The 20,680-nt window shown below is 33.5% G+C and overlaps 1 protein-coding gene across 1 annotated transcript in view; it reads right to left on the bottom strand.

The window, feature by feature from the left end:
• Positions 1 to 1,418: 1,418 nt before the first annotated feature.
• The window catches only part of LOC149804303 (menin-like), an 82,152-nt gene continuing 62,890 nt past the window's right edge, over positions 1,419 to 20,680 (bottom strand). The window contains exon 6 of the mRNA XM_089938609.1: positions 1,419 to 18,547. Within this exon, the coding sequence (XP_089794735.1) occupies positions 17,377 to 18,547 (1,171 nt within the window). The 3' untranslated portion in view covers positions 1,419 to 17,376. The remainder of the gene's footprint in view (positions 18,548 to 20,680) is intronic.

Genomic DNA, 20,680 nt, shown 5'->3' with positions numbered 1-20,680 from the left:
GGTTCTGAATACTGTTACTAGAGATGCTTATGAAGGAATTGTTGAACATTTCCACAACGTCTTGTACAGATGTTGCTATATCATCATTTTGCTTAAGTCTAGGAGGAAGACAACTGTACTAGGGTGGGTTCAGCTCTTTTAGATGCTTCCACAATGTCTTGGTACTCTTACTTTCATCAATTGCCTGTTTATAGTAGTTCTCTTTTGCCTTATCTATCAGGTACTTAGTTTTATTCCTCCACTTTCTATAGCTTTTCATGTCTTTTTTCTCATGGAAATTATCTCTTAGGTGCCTAGCCTCATTGATCTCAGGGGTAATCCACTTGGGTGTAATTTGGTTATTAGCCCTTTTTGTTTTAATTGAGGCATGATTGTCTAAGGCTGCATTGAACATCCAATAACATTTGTCTAAGACAGTGTTGACATTTGCTATATTGCAGACTGATTGGAAGGGTTTGCAAACTAACTCGTTTAAGAACATTTCCTCATCAAACTGTTTAAAGTCCTTGTATTATATTTCAATGTGTTGACCATTGTTAGATGATTTTGGAACATGTCTAGTTATACAGACTGGGTAGTGGTCACTCAGTGCGTATACTGGCACATTAATTTCACTTATGTTTTCAGGTTTATTAGTATAGACATGATGAATGATAGTAGCACTTTTATCCGTTACTCTAGTTGGGGTGTTAATTAATTGAGTAAAGTTGTAAGTTTCAAAGTTACTTATCCATGTTAATGGTGGAGTTTTCATGTAGTCAATGTTAAAATCACCTAATAAGATAGTTTCTTAATCTTCCTTTAGTAATGCTTTTTAAATTTTCACTTCAAATCTATCAATCCAATCAGATGTGGAACTAGGTGGCCTGTAAACTGAACATAAGAGTATTGGCTTTGATAGGGCAAGGGTTACTTCGATCCATATACTCTCTACCCCATTAGTTTCAAGATCAACACATCTGTTATAATTGAACTGTCTACATAGAGAAGAATACCCCAACCCCCATGGATTCCCTATCTTTTCTTTCAAAGTGGAACTCCTGTATTTGGAGAGCCGAATCATCAGTATCATCGGAAGGAAAGGTTTCATATAGACCTAGAATATTGACTGATCTAGTTTAGAAATAGTGATAAAATTCTTTTGTGTCGAAAGACTATCATCTGCACTTTTCATGACCATCATCACTCAAGTTCAAAATTTAAAAAAATCTTTCAATGACTTCTCAACAAAAACTCCCAAACAGATTTGACCACAACTTATAGATTGGCATAATGGCTTTTAAGTTTTCCACTATATATCCTACATCTTTTGTTGATCAGGGGAAGGAAACTTCTTTTTAAGATACATGTAGACTACAAAATTATGTCATGTGTTGATGATTGGCATGTGAAGTATAAATAAACACGGAAAAAACAACTGCTTCAACAGCTAACATTTATTCTAATCAAATACTTAACATAGAAGAACATGAACAAATTGGAACAAAGCACTGTCTATTCACATGATAAAATATTTCAATTTGTTTTCAACCTCTGACCAATCACCTATAATAAAAATGTGGAATAAAAAATCTTAAAAAATTCAGTTCAGCAATTACAACAAGTATTTAAAGAGACAAGAAATTTCTAATATTTTGTGCTCTTTTCATATGGAATATTAGCTGACACTTTGTTTTTGCTGAACCAAATAAGATACAGGTTAACAAAAATGATCTGTACATATTACTTTTAAAATGAATATCAATGAATGCAAATTCCATTTTTTGTGCATGGTCAGTATAAATTGTCTCGAGTCTTTGCCAGTCTGTAGATTCATATGCATACCGCCTGACATTTTCTCAAATGGAATAGGCACTAATACTCATCTTGAGGAAATGTAAAATGAACAGGTCATGTTGACCTATATTATGTCCAAAATATCATTCTCAAAACATGTAATTTTACATTTTATGCTGAATATAAAAGACTGCCCCATTTTTAAGTAAAATTGTCTCTAGACAGTTCAAGCTCTAAATAAAGAAAGCAATGTTCAGGTATCTGGTACTGTCTATAAATGAACAAAATAAAAAATGTACAAAACATTGTACAAGATAGAATGCCCTGCTGACAAATCTAGAAAGTACATTTTTTTATGGAAAAACCTATGAAATGATGTCATTGAGCAGAGATTGAAGCCAAAGATTCATTTTACATCCAAGATAAAGAAAATATGCACTAGCTGCCTGTTGTAGCTTCTCCACATCTTTTCTGGCCAAGCACTTGATAGTATATCTTGTTTCTAAGCTGACAGTACACTGTAATCACCGTTTTATAAATGGACAACAGAAAGGTAGTAAACTCTAAAACTGAAAGAAAATTAAATTTGTGAGGAAGAAGAGAAATTACAAATGATCGTGTTAGGTATTTTGAAACCTAAAAATGTCATCTGGATTTGAAGCCAAGCATAAAGATGGAATATAAAGAAGTAAATGGTGACCAGTGTTCAACTAACCTCACCAATTCTGTGGTGGAGGAAATTGGTTATGTGAGTTCATGTGCATGTGTATAATCTTAACCATTTGCTGGAATTCAATTAAAAGTGTTGTTAAGAATAATTATAAGGTTGATGAGTTTGTCATAATGAATAGTAACAGAACTGCCATGATGAATAATAATATAAACAAGTGTTCCAAAAAGCCAAGTGTATCCCATCCCACCTGACACTGACATATCAACTGACTTGCAAAAAATTCAACATAAACCTATAATACTGCTAACAGCAATCATGCTGCTACTGCTATCAGAAAAGTGCTGCCTATGTCTAACAATTCTATCAAAGGTAAAAGAAAAAAGACATGCAATAAAAGGACTAAATAGTAGCCTCCCCAAGAGAATAACACACCATGGTGGTTTAGCTAATGCATACAGTTATGCAATAAAAAGGAAACATTAATAGCCTCCCCAAGAGAATAACACCATTTTGGTGTAACTACTGCATATAAGCATTCTCAGCAGGCAAAGAAATATGGATCATTCAGTCAAGTTTTAATATGTACATCTACAGATCCATCAACAGTAGAGACTTATATTACTTTATCTTTCATACTCTTAATACCTATTCTTTTTCTTTTCTTCTCCATTCAGAATTGTGTTACTTAGTTCTGATTGCCTGGAACAAAACAACATACCAGCCATATTCCCAGATAGTTGTGTTTTTTTTAAGACAAAAAAAGTGTTTCAAGGTACCAAGGGTATTTTTAGTGTACATGACAAAACAAAAACCCAATTTCATCCAATATATATATATATATATATATATATATATATATATATATATATATATATATATATAATTCTATAGAAAATGACTGAAAATTAAAATCAAAATAAAAGAAAATAACTTTTTTGTTTTCTTGAAAGCATTTCATACACTTGTAAAGAAAAACTAGTTGGTAGACTTACTATTGTCAAATATCATTACCATACACATGCACATATATGCAAACACTCACAACCACACCTATATTAAATGAAAACATATATATAAGTTTCCATCCCCACTGGATGGCAAAATACAGACCTAATCAGACGCAGTTGTAGCTACTCTCCATACTTCAATAGGGTGTCTGAAGGTAATGCATCTCTGCACTCATTAGATGAAGTTATTGTTCAGACTTTCCTGCTGGATTCTCTGAGTGAATCTGAGTGATCAGAATCTTATGTCAATAAAGTTGGCAATATCAGAACTTAAAATGAATTGGGTTGTTCCACTTTGTGAACTTGACCTATGCAGATTAGCAAAATGGGCTCACCCACAGTCATCTTCAAAGAACTTAACACATCACCCTAGCTATTGTCAGCCAATTATATAATATGTGATGGTGGGAGCCTTTCAATTGTCTTTACTTTATACAAACTACCCCAAGGATAGTTCTACATGAGCTCTCAGTAGGACTGTTTACCATTTATACATGTTATTTGGGCATATACTGAAGTAGTGATTTTGTTTCTTTTAGTTTTAATTCCTTGAAGATTACTGAAAATTATGTTTTTAGAAACATAAACGTGTCAGGGTTTGGAAGTAAAGAAATACCATATTTAGCATGGTATGTCATGTTATGGCAGGTATGCAATAAACGATGAGATTTTTAAAATAACTGGATTAAAGGTATAGTAATATACTGTAATTTTACACCATATTGCTCAAACATAATATGGCAAGATCCTGTAATTTTACACCATATTGCTCAAACATAATATGGCAAGATCCTGTCATTTTACACCATATTGCTCAAACATAATATGGCAAGATCCTGTCATTTTACACCATATTGCTCAAACATAATATGGCAAGATCTTGTCATTTTACACCATACTGCTCAAACATAATATGGCAAGATCGTCATTTTACACCATACTGCTCAAACATAATATGGCAAGATCCTGTCATTTTACACCATACTGCTCAAACATAATATGGCAAGATCTTGTCATTTTACACCATACTGCTCAAACATAATATGGCAAGATCCTGTCATTTTACACCATATTGCTCAAACATAACATGGCAAGATCCGTTCATTTTACACCATATTGCTCAAACATAATATGGCAAGATCCTGTCATTTTACACCATATTGCTCAAACATAATATGGCAAGATCCTGTCATTTTACACCATATTGCCTAGGTAGAATGTGACACAATACTGTCATTTTACACCATATTGCTCAGTAGAATATGACAAAAAGAAACTAATTTATACCATCTTTTTTCAAACACAATATTGCTAGATATTGACAATGTTGTTAAATAGTATAATTTTAGACCATATTCCTGAGTACTAAATGTTAAAACACTTTTAGCACAGGGCAGATGGAATCTACATAAAAGTCTAACACACTTCCTCAATACAATGTATGTATAGCTTCATTAAGTGTATAACACCTTAAGACAGCAGAAATTAATTTAAGTGCATTTATGTCCAGAATAAATCTACCAATTCAACCTAATCTGCAGGTGCCTTGACCAATAACAGATACATATTGGTCAAACCTTCTAATCAGTCACCCTAGTATATGGAACTTTTATTTTATATTTTTATTAACATTGCATTAAAGCTAACAAAATATGATTATCCAGAGATATGTATTGATTCCACTACTGTATTGATTGATTGATCAAAGTACTGATTCCACTAATGTATTGATTGATTGATCAAAGTATTGATTCCACTACTGTATTGATTGATTGATCAAAGTATTGATTCCTGTCATGTAATCTAGATTGCCTTTCTAAAAACCAGTCATGCATGACAAGATTCTTTGGAATAATATTGGGTCATGCAATACAGGCATGCCCTTACACATAAAAATGTTGATTACTTTGAGTTTTGCAGTACTTTTTCCTACAACAAAATGACAAAATCTGCAAGGTAAATGTATTAGATGACAGTTTGCAGTAAATGCAGATGGTCAGGATGTTGTGCATGTTTTTCAGATAGTAGGCAAAAATCTAAAAATTGATGCAAAATTCATTCTTTCATTGTGTCTTCTGTGAAATGAAAACAAAGACTTCAGGATGAAACTGTTGGCACTAATGTTAACAATGTATAATACCATCCCATTTACAAGACATTAGATAATTTTATATCTTGACCATCTTTCTGATGAATGGTGGGATCAAGAAGGGACTAAATGAGTTACAGAAAATAAAGCTGAAGATCTGTCATGTCATTACCTGAGGTATGATGTAGTGCAACTATTTAGAAATGTGAACTACATGTCAGTGTTTTCAAGAAGGGGCATACGTTATTAATATGATACTTCAAAGTCTCTTTCTCACACACATATGCACATAATATTGCCACATTCACTTAAGAATAAAGAATGCAACATAAAACAGTTATGAAATATTGTAAGGAAAATGAAAGCACTTTAAATTCATTACACATCCGATGCACAGCTTAACACCAGTTATGATCAAAATACAAAATCATTTTAGGGTAATGAAGAAAAACCACCCCAAAAATAACTGCCTCTCACAATCAGCAAACCTTACAGACAAGTAAAACTGCTGAAAAATTCTGTCAATCACTGACATGCATCTTTGAAGTACATCTTTACCCTTTTAATGTTTAATGTACTAATTCTGAATCAAATTCTGAAAGGAAAAAATCGACATGGTAGTAATCCTTCCATCATCATCACAGCAAATATGACAACTGATATTTTGATAACTTCAATTAAGCTTCCTCAATGCAAGTTATATGCAACTGACTACAACACAAAACAGAATTTCTGCAATTTAAAATGGTAACCCAAGCTTCATCCTTGAAAAAGAAAAGAACTAGAACTTCTCCCAATTATCCAGTTTGTTCACTCTGTTTATTACTCCCAAAAAAGTAAATCCTCAATTAAGTACAATTATCTGGATAATGAATTTCCTGCATGAAGTTGACTGGGTCTAAATAATTTATGTTTTATTGTACCTGAAATGAATATACGTAAAATAACAATGAAAATACAATCCTGATTTTAAAGTAATCTTAACATAAAACATTGTTTCTAAACAAGGATTTAATAGGAGGCTAAAGAGGGCGTGATATCACTGACCCCAGATGACTTCTGTCTAACAGCAATTGGCAAACATAATAGTCAGATTCCTTCTGTACAATATCTACTAACGCTACTGATAGCATACATCATTAGAACAACTACTTCAAGGTTTCTTTATTCTTTTCCATCCGTAGCACAACTTCAAAATTTTTTTATTACTTAAAGGCCTTTATGCCAATATGCTTTCTGTCAATTGGTTCAATTCTGTTCAGAATTTAAGTTTTTAGATAAAACATTTCAAATGGTTTTCAAACAAAAGTAGCCATATTTGTTGGCAGATCAACATTGCAGGTATAAAACTTAATGGCCTTCAAGCAAGAATGCTGTAAAATTCTACTGAACAATTTTGTTTTAGAAAAAAGTGCTTATAGGATTTTCTACATTTTGGACTGTTTCATTAAAACATACCCAGGGAAGGCAGTTTTAAAAAAAATATATGCCAGGGTACTTTGATTCACAGATTTCATAATAAATTGATAAGAAAATTCTAAATTGCATCTATGGGTGAATACCCCACTTTAAAAGTGCTTTCCCTGGGTCCCATATATGTTTTAATGGAACAGCCCTAAGTAACAGTGGCAATATTTGATGGTAGACTGACAGTGTTATTACCAACTTTACACACCTTATGCCAGGATGCTTTCTGCTAACTTTAGTCATATTGTTTCAGTGGTTTTTGAGAAAAATCATTTGAATGTTTCTCTATTTGTCATAACAATGGTCATGTCTGACAGCATATTTTGATCATTTTATAACATGAAGACCCTTCAATCCAGGGTGTGTTCTGCTGAATTTGATCAATTTCTGTTCAGTTGTATTTGAAAAGACATTTAAAATTGTATCTATTTTTAGTAATGATGGTCACTTTTCTATGGCAAATGGGCATCATTACTAGAAACCACCCATTTTTAATAAGTTATAAGATTTTTATGCTTTTAGTAAAGGTGTCCATAAATGGTAGCAGGCCAGTATTTTCACACATTTAAAAGTTCTACATGCCCAAAATCTTGGCGTAAATTGGCAGAAATCAGTCCAAATATTTTGAGAAATTTAAAATATCAAATTCTGAAGGACAACGCATGACTGAAAACAGACAACACATGCCAAATGAAGGGCTATACCATAAACTCACTTTAAAAATTGTAAATTCCTATCTGACCATGTTTATCTATGCCCTAGCAAACTGGCTAAAGGAGAATATTTAACAAATAATGAAAGACACAATAGATCTAGTTATCAGGACGGTATCAACTTTTTAACTTTTTGGTAACAACAATTTCAACAATGATTATTAAATGCTTTGTCAGATTCCATGATTCAGTTAATGAAAAGAAAATAACATACTCTGGTGTGGGATGAGCATAACCCATCAGAGACTATATTCACATCACAGAGATCACACAATTAAAGTCACTGTAGTTTCCTTGTCCTGACAATAATAAATGCTAATGGAATAATGATTAATCAATGTCAATACCAATCATCTTGCTCAATTTCATATTTCTCACATTCCTATATGTGTATGATCATGTTTTCCAGTGTATAATACTCAATTTCATATTTCTCACATTCCTATATGTGTATGATCATGTTTTCCAGTGAATAATACTCAATTTCATATTTCTTACATTCCTATATGTGTATGATCATGTTTTCCAGTGAATAATACTCAATTTCATATTTCTCACATTCCTATATGTGTATGATCATGTTTTCCAGTGAATAATACTCAATTTCATATTTCTTACATTCCTATATGTGTATGATCATGTTTTCCAGTGAATAATACTCAATTTCATATTTCTTACATTCCTATATGTGTATGATCATGTTTTCCAGTGTATAATACTCAATTTCATATTTCTCACATTCCTATATGTGTATGATCATGTTTTCCAGTGCATAATACTCAATTTCATATTTCTCACATTCCTATATGTGTACGATTATGTTTTCCAGTGTATAATACTCAAGGCAGATATCTTAATTATTCACCATGTTACCATCTTTCAACACTTAAAAGGCTACTGCAAGCACTGTGCACACAAAGTGGCAAAAACTCCCTAAATTCCAACAACACCTGAACATTCTTTTGAAATAATCATGATAAACATGAAATGTAACACCTTAATGTTTCAAAATGAGCTAAGTGTCCTGCTTTTGAAGTGTAAATTTCATTTCAAAAAGTTCTTTGTCTAATTTTTTCTTTTCATATTTATAATTTCATAATTATTTATAAAGGGTAAATCAATTCTAGATCAAAGATGAATCAGGGACTGTACCATTGTTTTTTGTCTGTCTCAATTAATCTTGTGAATAAGAATGGATTTTTTCCCCACCTGTTACCATTTTTATCAATGTACATTTACGGTACACAATTTGGATGTCAAGTATTGCCACAACTTTAGCAGTCTCAAAAACTGTGCTTTAAAATGCTGACAAATTTTTTAATGTCACTTAAAGTTTACACTTAATTTTTCAGTATAAACCTAACTTTTAGGTGAGGAAACTTTCAATGTTTGTTTTTGTTGTTTAAAGGTTAGATCAGTATTTGCAATACTCTATTCTGGATTCAAGCCATATTTTTGCTTAGGAATGTGAGAAAGATAATCATTCATTGATGCATCAGTGTTGGATAGGAAAAGTACACTTTTAGAATCAGAATTTGTCTCAGACATTATACTTTGTCAAGTGTCAGAAGGAAAATTTGGACCCTCAGGTGGAATTTTCCATTTGTACACTGATGAATATTCAGGTTTCTAATTATCTCCCTTGCAGCACATTGTGCAAACAACTTAAGCATCAAGAGTTTTATACAGTTAGTATTTTGAAAAAAAAAACAACAGAACAATTCTTACCTACAAATATTAATTTTGTAATGCAATTAATGGTATGGTACAATGACTTGAAGCACTGTCGTCTGAGCACAAGTAGATATAGAAAGTTTAATTCTACACATATGTACCGTATCTACTCACTTACAAGTGTAACTGCAAACTACACAGATCCAGATCTGCTGTCACATAATGCACTGGCAGTTCTGGGTTCGTGCAGTTTGTTAGCAGTCATCAGCAGAACCAAAAACATAGACCCAGATCTGCAAGTGCATTATGTGAGAGCAGATCTGGATCTGTCTAGTTTGCAGTACAGCAAATCTGGATTTTCGTTCTTTGCAGTTTGACTCAACTTAAAAGCAAGCGTAAATGGTATCTTGATTAGACATGCCTAATTAATTATTCTGACTCTGACACTTGATGTAAATTACCATAGGAACAAAGAACTACATGCCTGATTAATTATTCTGACTCTGACACTTGATGTAAATTACCATAGGAACAAAGAACTTCATGAATTAACCTATTTACATTATAACAATATCTAACCACTCCAATCATCCCATTTGAGTCACATTTCAAATTTAAGGCTCATCAATCTGCCTGTAAAATGTCTTTAATTTCCTTTTAATAAACTGTATACAACAGATGTAAGGTGAATAAGGGAGATGAAATCAGATATGTAAAGAAACAAAACTTGTGCTTGTACAACATGAATGCCGCCAAGACAGACACTAAAGTGAACATTTCATACAGTCCAAAAACCATATCAAGTTCTCAAATCTGATTTAAATGGCACTAAAATCAACTTTTGTTTTTACATGTGAACATAAACATGATCTCTTTTGTCATGGTCAAGAAATTCTGGCCTACTTGTGCTAAAAAGGATTTTTTTTTAAAATCTGAAAAACCCAGCATTAAAAAATCTCAAAATTTGGGTAAATGTTATGAAAACCTAGCGAGGTCATCTACAAATGAACAGAAATAAGCCTACCATATCTGATTCATTTGTTTGTTTTATTTTTTGTGTAATCGTACAAATCAGCTTCATGGAACAGACAGATGAATGTCACCAAATGATGTTCAGATGCAAGTAATGGGAGTATTAGAAATAAAAATATATCAACAGGTATTCAAAGATTAACATCTGCTTCTCCCAAGTAGGCGACTCTAACAACAAAACTGCATGTCAGCTTTTAAAGTATACAAACACTTTTTTAGTGTTCTCTGATAACATAGTAATAAGCAAACGTAACATTAAAACCAGTGTAAACGTCAGCTAAAATTCATGGCATTTCATGTCAACATTATTCAGTTGCCATGAATATTACAAGATTCAGTATTTAAAACAGCACAATGTAATTTAACCTCATCTACATATCCTAGAGATGATTTACTTTTAAGTCAATGCAGAAATAAACACCAAAGATGGTCACCCTATGATGAAATTTTACTAAAACAAATATTTACAAGAAACAAAAAATTATTTTTATAAAACATATAACATAACCCACACTTTAAGCTGGGAGAAAAACAAATAAAGATGGATCAACATATTCAAAAAAGCTGTACAAATACTAACAAACTTTATACATGTATTTTCAATATTTACAGTTTTCATAAAACTGAAGAAACTACATATTTGATTCTTAATGAAATTAACATGTGCAACATGCAATCTTAAGCTACATTAAGATGATGATGATAAAACCAATATTCACATTTAACAGCTATAATTTGCTCAGTAATGTAACCTTTAATGAACCATGACTAAAATTCACACAGTAGGCAATGGTGAAGTGAATTAACACTAATTCACAATTTGCCAAAAGGAGTAAAACATGTCTTTTGACATAAATTAATTATGCATTTTGATTTAATATCTAACTCCAAAATATAAATAAATTTACATCAAGTAAAGATATAGACAGCAAACCTATATTACAACAAGAGTCTCATGTGGGCCTTATATCACTCACTTGACTTACATAACTTTATACAGTTTACCATTTTTACAGAGCAGGCTTATATATAGTAAGAATACAATCTAGGTAACTATCTCCAAAACTTTACACCATGCTGACTACCTTTTCCTATATCTTGAAAAAAAAAATTGTTTTAAAGATAAATTAATAATTAATAGGCACCGTCTCTTAATCGTAATCAAGGTCATCCAAGATCACGATCATACAAACACATTTATGAAGTTGGCTGAGAAATAGTCTTCAGATATAGAGGGGTAACAAGCTCAGACAATCAGATGCATGGTACCTTTTTAATTATCATATTAATAGGTTGTGATCTTACTTATTATGGAACCAATCAATAACAATAATGACATAACCTTAAGACAGCACGAACTTCAACTCTATAGAGCTAACAAGCACAGCCAATCAGATAAAAGGCTACCACATTAACATAGAAATATATCTGCTTAATAGCTGACAAGCTCAGCCAATCAGATGCAAGGTCAAATCAAATAATATCCATGACTTTCACTCACAATCATACTCAAATAAAATCTTGATGACACATGCCTGTTTACCAAGTTTTAACCAAGTTCTATCAAAAACACAGCCTCTAGTGGTAAAAAAATATCATTTCTGATGCAAAAGCACCTCAAAAATATATGTACAGGTCTTGGTCATAATAAAACTCAGCCAACATCTTGATGATATCAGCATATTTATTAAGTCAGATTAAACAGGGGTAAAAAATAGTCTCTAAAGTTCAAAGAAGATCATAGATTTTGTGAAATTGAGTCACCTCCTTATTCTAAATGAGCTTGCTCATTAACAAACTTAAGATCATGATGACATTAGCAAATATTCCAAGTTTGCTCAAAATCTGATTATAAATATAACTTTCAGAGTGATAACAAGTTCAGCCAACCAGATGCAATAATTATATCATTTATATGGATGGATCTCATTCATTATCAAACCCATATAAGATCCTGATGACACAAGTCCACATTTCAAGTTTGATCAAAATCAGATCAGAACTAGGGCTTCAAGTGTGCTCAGTCAATCAGATTTAAGATTGCCTCATTAATATGTATGCATCTCACTCATTACTGAACTCATGCAGAAGCTTAATGAAAAATGAAAAAGGCCTCCAGAATGGTAATAAGCTTTGACAATCAGATGCAATATCACCTCATTAGTATGCAATATAACCTCATTAGTATGCACAGATTTCACTCATTATCAAACTAATACAAGATCCTAGTGAAATATTCCTGGTCTGATCAAAATCACATATATTCCTGGTTTGATCAAAATCAGACTAGAATTGTTGCCTTCAGAACTGTAACAAAGTTAATGCAAGATCGTCTCAGTATTATGTATGGATTGCATTACTGAACTCAGATGATACAAATCCCTATTCCAAGTTTTGTTGAAATTGGGTCAGAAATATGGACTCCATAGTGGTATCAAGTAAAGATGCCAACAGGTACCCAGTTACTTGCCTGTTAATAAAAACTCGGGTAATAAAATAAACAACCAGGTATCTGTTTTTTTTAAAAAGTATTCCAAGTTCAAGTTGAGACACAGAATAAAGATTACATTTTGAGGCTCATGTCGTGTGCATTTATTCATCATCACCGGGGCTTGTTTGGCTGCTTACAATTTACTTGTCGTACATGTACTATATAAGAATACAAGGATGATTCAAGATTGCCTCATTAATATGTATGCATCTCACTCGTTACTGAGCTCATGCCAGATTTAATTGTTGTTGTAGTTTCAAGTTTTAACACCATTTTTCAGAGCAAGATAGGCTATGCATGGCGGCCAGTACAACTGGTGGAGGAAGTACAAGGGAAAACCACTGTAAGAACCACTGACCAATAGAAAGCTACTGGCAAGCTTTCTCATATGCCTACATTGGCTGTGCCTGAGACTTGAACCAATGTGGACAGAGGTAAGATGGCAGTGAACAGTAATCTAAATGTAAAAGTTGTCATGGTTTGAAAACAATTTACCTCTTAACGGTCTAAAACAAGAAATTTTCCATATGAATCCAGTTTAGCTCAACTAAAACAACAAATGATTTATTCCATGAAAGAATGGGAAGCAAATAAGAAAGTCCTCTTTATAAAGTATTTAATATACATATTAACTTTCATGCCCTTACAGACAAATATTTGTGGACTATTGAGTTGCATGCACAAACTCAACATTGCCACCAAAGAAAAACCCTGAATTGTAGTTTTGGTCCAGTAACATATACTACTATCTGAGAGCCCAGGTCAGAGCATTGAAACTTAGAATATGAATGCAAAAATGTTACTCACTGAAGCATGAAAACCAGTTACAATAACCTGCTTTTGGTGTAGAGTTGTAATATCTCTTTTGATGTATACAACATACCAAGATTTATGATGATATAGATCTGAGTCATGAAGACACTTACATATACAATCAAAATGATATGATAAAGATCTGAGTCATGAAGACACTTACATATACAATCAGGTGGCGCTCACCAGATAATATGTACTTTTGAGAGAGTGATGTATGTAAGGTGAAGTAGTTCGCATTTAAAACATGCACAGTGGAGAGAATGTTTGCATACCTCTATGCTACATTAATGTAATGTGGATGATATTTCTTTTGGATATTGTACTTTTGGAAATTTTACATGATTTAAGCACACTGCTAACTAAAATGACTGCTCCCTTGTGTTAAAAAATCAGTCTGAGTTAGTTTAAAGTACACTATACATAGCAGCTATTAAAATAGGAAAAATGAATTTTGCCAGACTAGACAATACCAGCTTCTGAAAGTGTAATGAATGAATTACCAAATATATAAAATGTAGAAAAAGTTATCGGCTCTTTTTTATACAATTTACCTCTGAAGTTCAGGAAGTGAAAATGACCAAGTAGAGCTAGCACTTTTTTGAAAGGTGCACATTTGAAGTAAGGCCAAGCTGTATACTCTATAACCCATAGTACACCCATCAATCATACACCAAAATAAAGGGAATTAAAGGTTCTTTGCATTATACCTAAGATATACAAGGTCTTTTTTAAATAGCCAGTATAACCAGTGAGGAAAGCCGGGGAAATTCTTTTTCTTTAAAATCCTAACCCTATGCAAAATGCGAAACTGTATAGCGCCACCTCAAAATAATATGATAAAGATCTGAGTCATGAAGACACTTACATATACAATCAAAATAATAACTAAGTAGCTCATGGTAAATTATATATGGTACAATATGTTTAGGACCCCTCAAGATGCATACAAACCAAGTTTCATGAGAGTACAAATACTAACATGGGGAATATGCATGTTAAATGAACACTCTCACATTGTTAACACTACCAAAGCTAACAATGATGAAAATAATAAGTACATTTCTTATTGTACGGCATTAAGTCCCCCATTTTGAGCAGGTGACCTAACAGTAAGATCAACTGATTAATAATCAAAACTATCAAAATCTAATTAACAAATCTGAATTGTAAGGTGCTGTTTTTCCTTTCTGAAATTCTTCCCTAACTTTGTTCAAAAGAGCAAAATACTCTGAACTAATCTTTACATGAATAACATTGAGATTCAGATGTTGAATAACAATTATGAATGAACAATATCTTCTACATAAAAGGATTATACAGTAGATTCATTAGCAGGCACTATCCTAAAAGTCTAAAATTACGTTACAAGTTACAGAATATATGTTTTATTATCCAGCAAACTCAGATGCATTCCTGTTTATTTGATTAGATGAAACTGTTACTAAAAGGGGAAGTTTGGAACTCAATGACCATATTAAATTCTAATGTTATGAAGTCAATTATTGCAATGTTTGAAACTCTGACAATGTTTACTCAACCAATAAAAGCTTCATCAACTACAAATTTGACCACAGTGCTCTCTTATGTCTTTCTGAGTGGATGTTAGTTAGCACTTAAGTAGCCTCCCCTTGCAATGTGCAGTGTCACTGCAAACAAAGCATGCAAGGCCAATTATTTAACATGTTAAATAAGATTTTTATAATTACTTTCTCTAATCACTAAAGTGGAGGGTTACATATAAGAACCCAAACATATTGAGGAGAAAAGAATTTTTAAAAACATGTCACTGCAGCTGGTCAGTCATCTTGGGAGCTTACATTACTTCAGCTTTGCAATCCCTAAATTGTGAATTGTTTATTATCTGCATACCTCTTAATAGTTCATCAGATCAGAAATTCTGAATAAAGTCTTTGGCTCTTCATGTTGATGGTTAAAAACCATGCTTAGTTCACTGAAAAGAGGTAATTAACATAATGTGCTAGCAAGTGTAATCACTAGATAAAACATAGATCCTGATCTGCAGGTGCATGCTATGGCAGATCAAGATCTTTGTTGTTTGAAGTTTGAATACACTTATGAGAGAGTACGTACATTGCTTGTACTACCAATCACATAAAGATATACATCATCTATTAAAATCAAGTAACTGACTTATCTTCAACTGAATCCCACTGCAATATACCTAAAAGTCCCTTGATTCAAATATATAAAAGTATTAGATTTTAGAGGACTGTTCATTTTGTTTTCATGAAACACTTTGTTTTATTGTTACACATTCTGTTGAAACTAAGCCCTTTAGAACCAAACAAAATTACAATCTAATTCTTGGATAAAATTTACAAAGTAATTAAAATAGACAGCTACAGCTATAAGCATGATGATGTTATGGCTAAAAGTGTATGTCTAACTTTGTGGGAAAAACAAATGCACTATGCAAAGAACTTTTTAATGGAAGTTTTACACATTCTCCATAGTTAAAATGACATGTACAATAGTATCATGACAAAGCCAAAGAGGATTATGACAATGCCAAAGAGTATCATGACAAAGCCAAAGAGGATTGTGACAAAGCCAATGAGTATCATGACAAAGCCAAAGAGGATTATGACAAGTATAAAATCTCATCAAAGAAAAGCAAACTTAGGCTCATTTAAATTAATCTTCATGACAAGTACAGATGAAATGTGTAGCATCATATGATATTTAATATCACATTTCATGGGAATACAGGACTTCTAAATGTGTCAAAGAATTAAATTTACTTTAAGAAAATAATACATTCTATATTAATAATAGATAAGGCCTTTCCAGCTGATTTGACACAAGCAATTTTGTTCTTAAAGATTGGATTAGAATTGAATGTGCCACTATGAGAACACCTTTGTCATATGAAAACTAATTTTCTTGGTAATTTGTGAATAATTCATCAATTTGGTTGTTGTTGTTGTTGTTGTGGGGTTTAACGCCATTTTTCAGCACACGATAGGCTATACATGGCGGCCAGTATTAATGGGGGAGGAAGAACCCGGGAAAACCCCGGAAAGAACCACCAACCCTCGAGAAGCTACTGGCAAGCTTTCTCACATACCCACATTGGCTGAATCTTAGACTCGAACCGCCGCAGACAGAGGCGAGATGGTAGTGATCCGTAACGAAGAGCGCTTTAGACCACTCGGCCACTCGGGGCCCCTCATTAATTTGGTAAATGGTCATATGAGAATAATCGCAATATATGCTTCATTTTTATGTTAAATGTCCAAATCTTGTGCTGATACAAATTTAAATTTACCTAGACGTTCATTTAATTTGAACTTCTTGTTTTAGTTGTCAGTAAATTTTCAACCCCATTTCAAACAAACTGTCCTCTGCCACCTAAGACAATGTGGTACAATTTTAAAAAACTAAATTTTATTAGAAGGACACCCTCCCACATCTGCTTAAAATGACCTGAAGTACACAATTAGAAAAACTGCAAACTCAAGTGTAGCAATGTCCTCTATGAACAACCTAGATTCAAATCTGCCCCTACGTGGCTATCTGCCTCTAAAATAGATTTGAGTCTTTCAAACAATAAAATCAAGATTTCAAATTTACAACACAGCCACAGCTACACCAGCTGCAAAATTCTAAAAGTTTTACTACTCTCGCCTTGTTCTTTTCCTTGGAAGTGAGACATTTGAGGTATCAGTGCTCTTTCTTCGGGGTTTAAAAAAAACTTGGGACTGGGCTGTCAACTGCAACATTATTGCACTTGTATTTAGTTTTTCCGATAAAAGCAACTTTCGTAAGCCTTTCATTTTCTGGCTCTGCAGCGTAAGTGAAACAGTTTCAGGGACAATCTCATCAACAATTTCTGTTTCATTTGTTAATGGTTCACTTGCATTTGTGTCTGAGGAATGTTCTGTAGTCACTGCACTATCTGGACGTTTTCTGTACATCATCATGTCTGCAGGGCTCTCTGCCTTCAACATTGAATCTACAGTCATTCCCATAAATGGTGTGCCGTTTGATTTGTTACTTAAGAATTCCTTCACATCTAACCGAGACTCTGACCTAGTACTTTCCACTCCTACTGATGTAGTAGACGTCGTACTAGTTGACATAAAAGGTTCACCACCAGCAAGCAGGTAGTCAGGATTCAGAATTGATTCACTACAAGCCTGAGCCAAAGCAGCAATATTTGGGTTAGGAGTGTCACTTTGACTCTCCTCACCAACCTTTGACACAAGTTCCTCAATGGCCGACTTTATTTGTTCCTCATCACTCTGCTGTCCATTGAGTTTGGGTTCTACTGAATTGGTGCCACATTCTTCAGCAATGTCCATCTTTTCAGATTTGCCATCTTTTCTCTCATATTCATCACCATTTTCAGAATTTTTATGACTTCTTTTGCGTTTTCTACCTTTAGAAACTTCTTTTTGTGGCACTTTCTTTTCTAGATCTCTCCTTTTCTCTTCCTCATCTTCCTCTTCCTCTTCATCTTCCTCCTCCTCCTCCTCTTCTTCTTCTCCTTCTCCATGAATATCAATATAATTTCTGACTTTAGGATCAAATTTGCCCAACGAGAAGACTAGCTGCTTTGCCCATGTAATATGAAGTACAGGGGTAGGACTATCCTCTTCCCATTGGCAAATGCCATCATAAAAACGAAGAAAATTAGCATATGCTTCTGGGTCATGTAACAGCGAGGTACCATGAAGTCGAGATGCATTCTCTCCAGCAACGGATTTCATCATGTTTGGGACAAGATCATTTGCAATCTCAAGGAACTCCTTGTAAATTTCTTCATCCTCTCTGGTGTAGTTGTATCTGCAATGCAAAATGAGCTACTGCTAATAGGCACAAAAAGTAAATTTTATAGTAAATTATGTTCCTCCATGAAATATGTACCCAATCACATCAACATTAGGAATGACTTCTGCTACCCCTCGAATCCAGCCCTCCCATAGACTTGAAAAAGTCTCCCTGTCTAGGCCTCATGGTACTAATGACAGGAAGAATGAAAATGTGTGCGAACAGAAAACAGTATATATTGGTTTGTCTGGGCATGATTTGTTGATAATGAAAGTGGAATTTTGGTAAAATGAATCATTTAAAAGTTTATCCTAGTTGTAACATAACAAAAATCATCACAGACAATGTTTTATTGATCGAATTTCATTCCTTTTGGAGACGTGAGCTTGGAAAACTTATTATTAAAATTTGCACCACACTCTTCAGTGCAAAGATGAAAACAGGTTTCAAACATATATAGATAAAAGAAAAATGCCATACGGTTTTCTTTACACAGATGCTTGCACCAAGGATATGTCTATACTGATATAAGTTTGCTCTTGAACATTTAGAACTTTAAAGTGATTGAAATTTTAATATCATTATGTTCAATTAGTTTTACTATCAATTAGTACCATGAGTCCTCCACACTTTGTAGTGACCAAAGGAAGCCGGGCCCAAAGTGGCCGAGTGGTCTAAAAGCGCTCTACATTACGGATCACTGCCATCTCACTTCTGTCTGCATGGGTTCGAGTCTCAGATTCGGCTAATGTGGTTATGTGAGAAAGCTTGCCAGTAGCTTCTCGTAAGTCTGTGGTTCTTTCTGGGGTTTTCTGGGTTCTTCCTCCACCATTAATACTGGCCGCCATGTATAGCCAATCGTGTGCTGCAAAATGGCAAACCCTACAACAACAACAACCAAAGGAAGCCACGCTTACAGATTAACTCCCCTTACCTAACTAATTGGCATTCATTCTGTATTCCATATATAGCCAGTTGAGCGCTGTCTGAGACAGGATGTTCCCATTGCAGGCTGGGGTGTGAGATATTTACAGTAATGTTTATGTTAGTATTTTCAGAGAAACATAATTTACAATAAAAATTTCCTTTCTACATCAAATACATTACCCCATCACATTAATGTTAGGAGAATAGGTAAAATGGAGGAGGAAAAACTAAGAATCAAGCCTATACTTAAATTCACCCTGTAGGGTCAAAAGATTTCTCTACTTTCAAGGGCAAAACTTTCCTAAAGATTGCTGACACAATGAATATAAGTGTATATACTTGTGGAAGGAAATACCCTGTGGTTTCCCATACTTACTCAATGATTACAAACAGAAGGGCAAACCCAGTAAAGATGGTTAGTGATACTGAAAAATTCGGTTGTGTCAGGAGTGACTATCTGGGCAGCAACCAAAGGACCAGCAATATTACATTCTTTTTTGAGCCCATAGCATGCAAGCAGAACGTAGAAGTGGACTGGGCATGCCAACTCACTGATTCCAGTCTAAAACAGATGATTGTGGTAAATAATTGACAAACAGATTCCATGTTATGCAAGGGGCATTACTCTGATATCACAGTTATAAAGAAGAAATATTTTTACCATGACATATACTTCTCCTAATGTTAGGATCATGATACATATACTGCACAAATCATAAATCAATTTGAAAAATGGATGCTACTTCAATTACTCCCATTCTGTTGTCTCTACCCTCCAACAACAGAAACTTATGAGAGAATCAAAACAATGCATATGTAACTACATGTGGTGGGGGTGGGTGCTGTTGCCTGGATTGTTGGTGAGAATGGGCACACCAATATGGCCATGAAAGTACATGTTGCCCACAGACTGTTTAAACAAAACAAGGTGTTACAACAAAAAGTAATAAATCATGGTAAACAAAGTTTTTAAGTAAAAACCTGTCCATTGCAAAAGCCACCAGAAAACAACAACATTAACATCCTTCATATTTTGACTCTTATTTCCTTCCACAGATTTGATCTCTTGCTTCTTGACAAATATGGTAATCATATGATCTGACTCTTGCATACAATCATTGGAAATTATCAGACAGCAAACTGGTTAACTGATTCATTACAGTGATATTGATTTTAAGAAGGTACAGATTTTACTTGAAAACATGGGGTATAGCCATGTTT

This window comes from Sinohyriopsis cumingii, chromosome 2, assembly GCF_028554795.1.
Source record: "Sinohyriopsis cumingii isolate HCF-2022 chromosome 2, ASM2855479v2, whole genome shotgun sequence".
Classification (NCBI taxonomy): Eukaryota; Metazoa; Mollusca; class Bivalvia; order Unionida; family Unionidae; genus Sinohyriopsis; species Sinohyriopsis cumingii.
The sequence above is the reverse complement of the archived record's forward strand: the minus strand, read 5'-3'. Positions and strand labels throughout refer to the sequence as shown.